Here is a 12,235-nt window from a genome sequence, read left to right as displayed (position 1 = left end):
CCCTCACAGTTGACCTGCACGCCTGCTTCTGCGGGTTGATGTTGTACTCGCAGGTTCTTCGATTGCGGCCATAGCCCTCTCTACGATATCAACAGGATTGGGTTCTGAGGAAGTAGGATTTTCTGGAGCTGCTGGAGGCTCTGGAGCAACAGCATTCTGGAGGGCCAACATGCCCTCACAGGGAGCCGTGGCTACTGGATCTTCGGAGGCAGCGCCAGCCTGCGGATTAACAGGTAGATCAATTCCAGATGGAAAGAGCTCACTGATTTGAGCATCGAGCTCTGTGTCACTGTTCTCCTCTGCAGGATCCAGGACCTCTGGATTGCCTTCTCTATCGGTGGGCCTGTACTCATCAGAGCACTCAGAACCGCCATAATGAGAGATCAGCTCAACTCCATCATCATCTGGCCGGGGTACGTCCCCAGCGGGAAGAGATGCCTCTATGGTCGCCACATTCTGCCCAGGTACATTCATTACATTACAACGAGTATTAATATATTTAATTACCCTGTCAGAGTTTTGGTCCAACAGTCGACTAGTGGCCTCAATAACCGTAGTCATTCGTGATTTTAACTCAACGGTCGAGTCCTCAGAGACAGTGCGAATTTTTTCGCGCAAAGTTTTGCGGTTCCGCAGTAATTCTGCGGAAATTTCAATAAGGCGCTTGCCATGTTGTATATATGCTTTCTCAACAAATGAAGCATTGCTAGCAATTTTAGATTCCAGACTTCTCTGGAAGGGGAGAAGAGCTTCCTCCATTGCTTCTTTTACAGTGGAGGATAGGACTTTTTTCCATTCCTCAGCAGTCACCCAAAAAGCCTTAGGCTCACTTTTGCTTTCTGCTAATGTCTCTTTCTTTTTAGGGGGTAATGGAGGCGGTTGAATTTCCACCTTAGCCTTTTTGGCTACTGGGCCGCCGCTGCCTGTTGGTGTTGGCGGACGTTTTTCTACCGCTTTTGGGGCAGATTTTACGGCAACTACCTCCAATTCAGGTGAGGCACTACGTTTTGGTGGCGATTCCACCCGATTTTTTTGCGGTTCCCCTCCCCTATTTTGTTCCATTAGAGGCCTGGCCCTAGGCCTGGCTTTATCGGAATATTCGTTGGCCTCTAAGTTTTTAGCCTGCCGCAATTTTTCTTGCAAGTCAAGGAGTTCCTTTGGAACATCTTTTCTCGCGGTGCGGTAAACGTGGATCGATCTTGAGACACATTGCAGTTCACTGAGGTTTTCAGGGTTGCGCGGCGGTTTTATACGCGGCTGATACCTGTTTTCATCAGGTTCATAGTAGGCTTCCTCAGGGCCGCCCTGGGGATAGCCATGATTGCTGTCATAATAATAGTCCTCTTCATTGTAAAAGGGTGCCTCTTCATATTCTCGACGGTATGAAGAGTGACCGGCCCCATGGGAGTGGTGAAAACCCCTTGAAAAATTCCGCCTGGGATATCCTAAAACAAAAATAATAAACTTAAAATTAAGGGTCATTAATTCCTTATACCGAATAAGGAAATATTTTTACAAAGACGACCTTTAGGGACGACAATCTTATAGGTATATATGTTTGATACAGGTCGTCCGTTTTTGGGGATTAGTTTTCCCCATTATTTGTAAAATCCCGCAATTCGTGTGTTTCGCTCGTACCTCCTTCTTTGTACGCGTGAATTTTGGTGCAGGCTAATATGTAAATGATAAAAGCGACGCATAATAACGACCCTATTCCTGTAAGGATGGCTGCTACTACAAGCACTATATGATACCAAGTACTGGATAGGAAATCAACCACCTTATGATACGTTTGAATAAACCAGGAGTCAGTTATTTTTACTTCAAAATTATTGGAGTCTGCGGCAAGTTGGCTGAGGTATAATTCCTCGGCACTTTCTGAGAAATTAGTTTTTTCTAGGCTTTGCCAAGAATGATATAGAAATAGGCTAATCGGTTTATCCATAAGATATTGGTTTACATTTAGTATTTGCATACCCTGCCCTTGATTACCAAGGAATTTTCCTTGGTACAAATGTAAGAAAATTGGATTTTCGGAACATTTAGTCGGGGTTAAATGGGTGGTGTTAACCAATCTGCGTGAAAATGGTGATATTCCCATAGTCTTATTATTGATTGAAACCGAGAAATGATCCACAAAACAGGGTAAATTTTCTCCCAAAGAAACATTGATTTTAAGACTATCGCACTGTATTACTAAATCCAGCTCACCGAGCGCCCTAACTAGTTTTTTACGATGAGTCTGAATACTGCTTTTAGACAGAAAATGGTTTTGTAAACAGCGAGTTTCGGGGACAATTAATTTATTATATTGTTGGTAGGAATAGAAAATCTCTAGTGGTAACATATCATCTTTTTCTTTAGCGTTTAAAAGTGGGAAATATGGTTTTATAGAATTTGTGAACCATACCATTAAGTTATCAATATTAGTTTTGTAATAAAATAATTCGGGAATTAGACTTTCGAAATGTTTTTTTTTTCTTTAAGTTCTAGCGCTAGAGTAATTTGGGGATCGATCACTAGATATTTTTGGGCACCCTGTTCTCCTTCAAATGTAAACAATGAAATATTAAAGATGTCTACCGTTCGCCAAGGAGAAGTGAATTTTTGTGCGCTATCAGTTTTATCATCTGAGATAATTCTATCGTAGCCTATTCTCAGATTGTGATCTAAACAATTGTTTCCCACCCAGTGACTGCCCAGGTAACAGCCCGCTTTTGTTTGTAATAATTCAACAGGCTCAGCCTGGACCCCTATTTGTTTTTCCTCAAATGTCCCAGGGATAAAAATGCCGTTAATGTTTACGCCGTTTCCCTCGCAGGCGGGGTCGATGCCGTTAAGGAGGTCGTTGGGGTAAGTAAGTGTCCCGTTTACCAGGAAACGCGTGTATGACATCTGGTGTTCATACACTGAGACTGATTTCCCTTCAAAGTTAAATATTTTAGTTTTGGACATGGTGTAACAGTCTTCATAAGTTACGAGGTTCGGTATCTCCACGAGTGCTGGAGCAGCGAGGTGTATGTGGCTATATCTGCCACAATACCAGTAATGAGTACTGGTTCGGAGGTGGCAACGAATTCCAGGTATAATTTTTCTTTCAACCTTTTGCAGCAGGTGAAATTGTTTTTGTTCAATATTAGTAATATTAAGAAACGCAGCGCATTCAGAGATTTTCAAACGCGGGTTTTCGTTTGCTACACATTGAGTCGCATCTATTTGTATTATTTCGGACGCATTTGATTTTGCCAAAATAATAAAAAGCCCCAAGAATCCCAAAATAAATTTACCTCGAGCTCCTGGTGCCTTTGCCAAATGATGCTGCATTTTATTTTTATGCTTCTCGTTTTTCTCTGAAATATGTTAATTAGTTAGTTTTAACATATATTTTTTTGTTTATTTTCGTTATTATACATACGTAGATTAAGCTATATACATTTGCCACCTTGGTTTTATATAATTATACATTTTATATACATTTTATTTCTTCCTTTTAATTGGGTTATGCAGTCCGATTTGGACATGTATGCGGTTATCCCCCCCTTGTGACCTAGTTTTTCTTTCTTCTTCTAATATATACTTGGGTACTATGCTTTGTTTGTTAACATTAATAACCTTTTCAGGGCTGGATTGTTTGGGTCTTTGTGCGAAGAAAGAAGCCTCGGATGGGACGGTTTCTTCCAAGAAACTATTTTCGACGTGGATGTGAGGACCGGATGACCGATCTGCGCCAGGGGGTTCTTGGTCTTTGGGCTGTGACTCAAATGGTGAGTTTTTTTCCATTATATCCCCTCCCCCATCACAATCCACCTCCCCCTGGGGTAAGTCCTGACTAGTTTCAGGGTTTTCTATAAAATCGTCACCATCGTTATCTAGGTAGGTAAAATCGTCATTTTCCATACCTTTATTATCGTTTGTTTCGGTTTGCCCGGTATTATCTATGGTCAAGGTTATTTCCTCAGACGGGACGATTTCCTCAATTGGAAAGACGTTAAAGGAAAGTGTTTCCCCCAATAATTCTATTTTAGAATCTATTTTTCGTATTTTATCTCTACTAACAACTTGGTTAGTTTTTATTGGATTTGATCCAAAGGGACTGAGTTCAAAAAGGGCCTCTGAGAATTTTTTTGTTACAATAAAAGGACCCCCATAGAAAGATTGCAATTTTTTACTGACCCCTATCTTGACTAGGTTAAAAAATGCAAAGACCACGTCGTTAACGAAAAGGGGAGATAAAGCCTTCCTAGATTTATTTTGAAACTCTAAATAGATCTTAGATTTTTTGGAAACTTGTGCAATAATTTCTTCCAAATTTTTTAGGTAGTTTAAGTAAGACCTGCAGTCAATGTCCTGCCTTTTCTGCAAGATTGGAGAAAAGAAATCGAGATTGAGAGTTGGTTGTCTGCCGAACATAAGGTAATATGGCGTATACCCCGTTCTTCTAGACGTACTAGAGTTAATTACAAAAGTGGTCAAAGCTAATTTTCTTGCCCAGTCTTTACTTTCGAATCGGTCATCGGATCTTAGACCTGCATAAATGCTTTGATTATGCCTTTCACATGGGTTACTATTAGGGTTTCTTGGGGGAATAAGTTTAGTTTCGATACCTAGTTCATCCATAACTTTTTTGAAAACTTCCCCAGTGAAATTTGTTCCCCTGTCACTCCTCAATGACCGAAATAAGCCGTAGGTGGGTACCACCTGTTCAAGGATGACCTTCACCGTGCTTTCCACGGTGGCGTCCTTGATGGGGTGAGCGATAATGTACCTAGAGAATAGGTCAACTAGGATAAATATGTAACGGACATGTTGTCCTTGAAAATAGTTAGGGGTTAAAGGACCGATAAGGTCTACTGATACCTGGCCAAAAATCTCGTGACTAATGGCTGAATGGGTGATAGGTTGTTTGTGTTTAGGTACCTGCCCTATTTTTCTTAGGCAGGTAATACAATTTTTGATGCGTGATTCGACAAACTTATTAATTCCTATGAGGAAGAATCTTTCATTTATCTTGCGTGTTGTTTCGTTAACCCCCTTGTGACCTATACTATTATTATGTGCCAATTCAAAAACTTTATTATATAATCCAATGGGTACGACGGGTCTTTCAATGAATGTTCCATTGCTAAGAGGTTGCCTAAATATTAGAAGTCCTTCCATAACGTATAAATGTTCTATTAATTTAAAAAGGACCTCTTTCCGGCCGGTTAGTTCAGCTTTTTCAAAACTCGACAACTTCTTTTTTTCGAATATCCACCTACGAATTTCAGATAATACTTGATCTTTTTGTGTTTCAGATTGCCAAACATTGTTCACACCGACTTCCGAAGCCGAATGTAACTCAAAAATCTGGTCTTGGTATGGGCAATCCTGTTCATAAGGATCCAAGGTAAATGAGCTAGTACATTTTTCACAATCGGTTTCCTTATGTTCTTTGCATAAAAATTGCCCTCTAGATAGATTGTCGGCATTGCAATGATCCCTACCCTTTCGATGAATTACTGTAAAGTCAAAACTTTGGATAAAGAAAATCCATCTCAGAGTTACACCATTTATGGTTCCTTTTTGCCATTTTTTGTAATGAACTAAGGAAATCGAATCTGTACGCACAATAAAGTTTCTGAATCTTAAATAATGAAGAAAGGTTTTAAGAACAAATACTAGACATGCTAATTCGCCTTTATAACTTGGATAATTTTTCTCTGCCCCGTTACATTTTTTGGAACATATTCCAATAATTCTTTCTTCCCCCCCCTGGTTTTGGCAAAATTAAAACCTTTTACTGGCCAAAGTCAATAAATAAGGAAATTATGCCCCAAAACATGAATATCCCTGTAATAAGGTTTCCCCTCTGGTATACTGGATTTACTTGATTTACCTCACTCAACTTTCTGGCGTGTTGTACAGTGAAAAAACTACCCCCCCCTTATTTTTGATTTTCTTCAAAATTAAGGGGGGGGGGGGGTTAAAAACTACCCCCCCCTTATTTCTGATTTTTGTCAAAACTAAGCGGGGGGTTAAAAACTACCCCCCCCTTATTTTTGATTTTTGTCAAAACTAAGCGGGGGGGGGGGGTTTTCGGTGCTCCGGTCTTCACATGTAAGCAAGCACCAGATAGATAGATAGTTAGATAGATATATAGATAGATAGATAGATAGATAGATAGATAGATAGATAGATAGATAGATAGATAGATAGATAGATAGATAGATAGATAGATAGATAGATAGATAGATAGATAGATAGATAGATAGATAGATAGATAGATAGTTAGATAGATAGATAGATAGATAGATAGATAGATAGATAGATAGATAGATAGATAGATAGATAGATAGATAGATAGATAGATAGATACATGGATAGATGGATAGATAGATAGATAGATAGATAGATAGATAGATAGATAGATAGATAGATAGATAGATAGATAGATAGATAGATAGATAGATAGATACATGGATAGATGGATAGATAGATAGATAGATAGATAGATAGATAGATAGATACATGGATAGATGGATAGATAGATAGATAGATAGATAGATAGATAGATAGATAGATAGATAGATAGATAGATAGATAGATAGATAGATAGATAGATAGATAGATATATAGATAGATAGATAGATAGATAGATAGATAGATAGATAGATAGATAGATAGATAGATAGATAGATATATAGATATATAGATAGATAGATAGATAGATAGATAGATAGATAGATAGATAGATAGATAGATAGATAGATAGATAGATAGATAGATAGATAGATAGATAGATAGATAGATAGATAGATAGATAGATAGATAGATAGATAGATAGATAGATAGATAGATAGATAGATAGATAGATAGATAGATAGATAGATAGATAGATAGATAGATAGATAGATAGATAGATAGATAGATAGATAGATAGATAGATTGATAGATAGATAGATAGATAGATAGATAGATAGATAGATAGATAGATAGATAGATAGATAGATAGATAGATATATAGATAGATAGATAGATAGATAGATAGATAGATAGATAGATAGATAGATAGATAGATAGATAGATAGATAGATAGATAGATAGATAGATAGATAGATAGATAGATAGATAGATAGATAGATAGATAGATAGATAGATAGATAGATAGATAGATAGATAGATAGATAGATAGATAGATAGATAGATAGATAGATAGATAGATAGATATATAGATAGATAGATAGATAGATAGATAGATAGATAGATAGATAGATAGATAGATAGATAGATAGATAGATAGATAGATAGATAGATAGATAGATAGATAGATAGATAGATAGATAGATAGATAGATAGATAGATAGATAGATAGATAGATAGATAGATAGATAGATAGATAGATAGATAGATAGATAGATAGATAGATAGATAGATAGATAGATAGATAGATAGATAGATAGATAGATAGATAGATAGATAGATATATAGATATATAGATATATAGATATTTAGATATTTAGATAGATAGATAGATAGATAGATAGATAGATAGATAGATAGATAGATAGATAGATAGATAGATAGATAGATATAGATAGATAGATAGATACATAGAAAACTAATTATTTCTATTATTTTCAGAATTGAGTAATGACTTGATGAAAAGAAAAACTTCAACACTCTTACCCTAGGTTTAATAAAGTTGTTTTAATTCTAATAAAAATGATTATAAGATACCAACCAATCATTTTATAAATTAATATTGCCTTGCTACTTTCATCTATATTTAAAAACAAGGATGACAACATCCATAAAAGCGAAGCACTGAAACGGTAGGACAAACGGACATTAACACTTGTATAGTATCTGAACTGAAAAATCGGAACATAAATGTATAAATGTCGAATCAAAATTGTAGGTAAATTTGTTGAAAAACTGCTTAAAAACAGGATAATGTTTATGGACATACTTACATTTTGGGACTTGATTATAGAGTTGCTTCGCTTATAATATTGTTCTTTGTTGTCCCAGGAATCAATATACCAAAAATCAGATCAAACGGATAATTAAAACACTTAAAAATTTGTTGTTAAAAAAGTAGAAAAATCAACATGTTTAAAATGGACGTACGGACATTCTGGTAATGATTATAGAGTTGCTACGCTTTCTAAACCGTACCCAACTACTACAGGAATCATCATGCAAAGTTTGAAATCGATAGGACAATTCTAACATGCCTAAATTAACGAATAAAAGCTATCTATCTCGGACGGACGTACGGACGGACGGACGGACGGACCGACCCTAATTATAGAAAAGCTTCGCTTTTAAAAAGATTCAGCTTTTAATGCTGTACTAAAAGTCAAAAGATATAAATATCTTTATAATAAATGGATATAGAATATACGTGGATATATTAACAGTTGAAAATATGCCATCAATTTAGCTTGCTGATACGGACCTAATTTATTGGTCAGTTCGTTAATCAATTAAGAGGGGAGGGGATGCGGTAAAGGTGGTGGATGGAGTTGTCGTTATGTAGCCAGCTGCAACCATCATTTTAACAGAGTATATGAAAATCTGGTGCAACATCCAAGTAATAATAAATCGATTTTACAATAGCATAAAAGAAATGCTGCAATTCCCATTGTCAGCTACTTGTCAGGCGCGTGACAAAAATACGGAATGTTTAATTCCCTATAAAGAAGTGGTTGTTTTTTTCCGTTAATATCTCTTGGGATGGTTTTAGACTACTTTTTTTGTTCTTTTCCATTCAAATCATTATTACGAAGAGACGCAACCGCTAGTTCTACAAAATATTAATATTTTTCTTCAATTATTTTTGTCTGTTTTGCGGGCTACCTACAGAATTACAACATCATAAAATTGTTCACTGTGTTAGAAGAATAAATGAAAAATTTTAAAAGTTTTTAAATTTTGCACTTTTGTATCGCATCGTATTATAGACACCTTTCCGCGAATATTAGAATTATAAGTTTATTACCAGTTTTGTTAGTCCTTGAGAGCTGAAAAATCTTAAGATACTATACACGATTTTCAGTATGGCTGTGAACTGGTTCCAATCCAGTGGATATTAATCGGATTTGAAGCCATACTAAATTGGTAAATTTTCAGTGTATCAACCATTAATCGTAAATGACGTACATGAAATAAATATGTAAAAAATCCTTTTGCAAAATATCAATCCAAAAGCAATTTTAAAACTTGAAAATTATATACCAACTATATAACCATAAAAAAGGGGCACACTTACTGAATATAAAGTGGCAACTGGGTTTCTTGTTAAACCTAGACGTTGGGTACTGACTTTGGGTACTTTTCTTAAATTTAAGGACCCTAAGAATTGTCAGGGATCTTAAGGGATAAGACTATGGACGACAAATTGATTACATCCCGAATAATGACTAAATAAAATTAACCCTTCTGTACATTAAAAAACAGATATATAGTATAGATGTATATACACACAACTACCTCCCTTACTATTTCAAAGACCCTTTTCGTCAGCTTCTAAATTACTTTCTGCTACTTGGCTGTGTTAATTTAAGCGACACCATTGGTTGATTGTCAATGACCCAATATAAAGGTTGCACAAGGTGGTTGCAATGGGTAGATACAGTTATTTAACCCTTTCTCCCCTTTCTTTTGGGTGTTTTACTCCAATCATTAAAATAAGGCAACTAATAGTCAGGATTTGGTAAAGTGCCCAAAAGTTTTAAGAGAAATGTGTCTGTGACACCTTAGTGCAAGTATAATCCACACTCCAATATCCTATCCCTTCCTACACTGCACTGGATTAGTATGCTATTTTAATACAATAACAGCACCAAAGCTTAACTGGGGTTAGTAGGGTTTTCAAGGGTAATTTTACAACATCAAGGGGAGAGGGGAGAAGAAAAGGGATAAAACATTTCTGAGAGAGAAATAAGAATTCTAAATAAATAAGTTATTATCAACATAGCGTTATTCGGTTGCAGTATTGGACCTAAAATCGACATAAATATCAGTCAAATCAGTTTCATATTTATCATAAGTCAGTTTAGACCATTTCAAATAAAGTCATCTAGTCGAAATAAATCAGTTGAATTTACATATTCCCTTTTACATAATGCTCTGTAGTTTGATAAATTACAAGTGACTTCGCCTCCAAAAGCCTCTTTGGGTACTTGAGGGAGGAGTCGACTCTCCCTCCGCCCCCTCATTTTATCATTTTAGTTTTAAAAGAAACAGTAAACCAAAAAAGGATGGTTTTTTTCCAGGGATGATTTCTCTTGTTCCCTCAAAGTAGTTATAAAATAAACTTTTCAAGGAATCAAAGGAGATCCATATCGGTTCAGCGGTTTGTCAATATTATGTTATTTATTCCCTGTTTCCGGTAAGATATGTAAGTTAGGCGTAAAAGGTAGATAAATATCTTTACTATTAATTCTTCATCGCAAGTTCTATTATGAAGATTGATAAGATAGGCTTGATTGAAATAGCTAGCGCTGCAACCAGGGCTTTAAAGGGATAAGATAATAGCAGATAAATTAATGTACATCCCAAATGATGTTGCACAAAATTATCCCTAGTTAAGATTACAATTAGTTATGACCAACAAATCAAAATTCAATTATAGTCCCCAAAGTTTATAAGCTAATAAGTAAGAAAATGTTATTATAAAACTTTGGGGACTATTGTGATAAACAGCCCAAAGTTTCCCCCTCTCTGGTTGCAACCCAGTTAAACTTAAAGTTTGTGTTGACTTAAAGTCACAATGTCGACAAAGTAACATTACAGAAAAGTGACTATAATTACAGGGAGAAAGGGGACATTCAGCTGTTTATTACACTAGTCCTAACAGTTTTATATTAATCTTTTCTCATTCGTTGGAATTTACAACTTTGGAGACTTTTTTAAGATTTGGATTGGTTGGTTCATCAATTGGAGTGTCCAAACGTTTCAACCACCAAATGTAATCTATAAAAGGGGTATTTTTGTGTATCATCATTGGGGATGTACATCTATTTATCGGCCATTGTCGCATCCCTTTAGATCCCTGTATTCAAAGAGTTCCTTTGATAAATCCGGTGACATTACGTTCTGTGTAGATATAATTACAGTAACAAAGTTTAACATGGATTGTCGATAGATTGGATAGAATTGGTAGGGATAATGCACAGTTCATTCTAAAAGTAATGCATTTAATTATCTTATTTTTTTTTTTTTTTTCATTAGCTTTGTAATCTCATAATAGGTTATTTACAATTTTTAAAAATTTATCTTTTAAATAGTTTAAAACAACTTAAAATGTTCAGCTAGGATGCTAAACAACTCCCAACTGCCCAACAACCACCAAAGCAACAACCCCCAAGCTCACACCACCCCTCACCAAGCACCCCCTAGCGGCACCACCCACACCACCAACATGTCCTCGATGTCCGAGCTGTTTGAGCTGCTGGACAAGCTGCAGTCCTCCCGCCTGGATGATCAGCGCTGCGAGATGCCGCGCACTTTGAATCGACCAAATGTTGTCGGTGTTACAACAGAAAATGTGGGAAACTCAAATCAGCTGATTTCACAACAACAACAAAGGCCTCCGGCTTCACGCGTGTTGGACAACGTGTTGCAGGGTCCTAGTCCCTACCCCCAGGTTGTGGTGGAGGGGTCCAGCTACTGGGTTGACCCAGGGGACAGGGAGGAGGAGGGCGAGGGAGAGACGGAGGGCGAGGAGAGGGAGACTAGTCAGGGATGTACATTATGCCATTTGTTAGTATTATCGGTTGAAAAGATTGAACACAAACCAATCAAGTTTAGTTAAAGTACTTAAAGTTTTTCAAAATGATGTCTATATACATTAACAAAATGGACAGAAGTAACAAAAAAAGCGAATTATAATGTAGTTTCATAACATTATAAAAAGATTATTATTTTTAAGTTCTCTCTGGCCACGATTATAGCGTTGTCACACTTTTTAAATCGTACCCAACTGTTACAGGAATAATCATGTAAAGTTTGGAACTGATAGTGTAATTCTAAACATGACTAAATTAACGATAATATCTCTTCGTTATGTACGGATGGACGTACGGACGTATAGGGAAATGCATTACATATTTTGTAAGATTATGATATCTAAAACATCAATTAATTCTAAAAAGGCAAATTATTACATACCACAAAAACTGCATTTGGTAAAATAAAAACAAGGATTATATAATCTAAAAGTAGAGCAGATATGATTAACAGTTCAATA

The 12,235-nt window shown here is 36.1% G+C and overlaps 1 protein-coding gene and 1 long non-coding RNA gene across 2 annotated transcripts in view; both read left to right on the top strand.

Annotated features, from left to right (window-relative positions):
• LOC145312633 (uncharacterized) overlaps nucleotides 1–11,800 on the top strand; it is a 212,198-nt gene extending 200,398 nt beyond the window's left edge. Inside the window, exons 3-4 of the mRNA XM_080151894.1 lie at nucleotides 7,621–7,670; nucleotides 11,298–11,800. Of these exons, the coding sequence (XP_080008020.1) occupies nucleotides 11,303–11,800 (498 nt within the window). The 5' untranslated portion in view covers nucleotides 7,621–7,670; nucleotides 11,298–11,302. The remainder of the gene's footprint in view (nucleotides 1–7,620; nucleotides 7,671–11,297) is intronic.
• LOC145312228 (uncharacterized) lies at nucleotides 3,540–5,441 on the top strand. Its single transcript, XR_013876961.1, has 3 exons — nucleotides 3,540–3,764; nucleotides 4,318–4,413; nucleotides 5,295–5,441. It is a non-coding gene; the product is annotated as an uncharacterized LOC145312228 (long non-coding RNA).
• Nucleotides 11,801–12,235: the final 435 nt, after the last annotated feature.

The sequence above is a fragment of the Acartia tonsa genome, chromosome 2, assembly GCF_053477335.1.
Source record: "Acartia tonsa isolate MP-2025a chromosome 2, ASM5347733v1, whole genome shotgun sequence".
NCBI lineage: Eukaryota > Metazoa > Arthropoda > Copepoda > Calanoida > Acartiidae > Acartia > Acartia tonsa.
The sequence above is the reverse complement of the archived record's forward strand: the minus strand, read 5'-3'. Positions and strand labels throughout refer to the sequence as shown.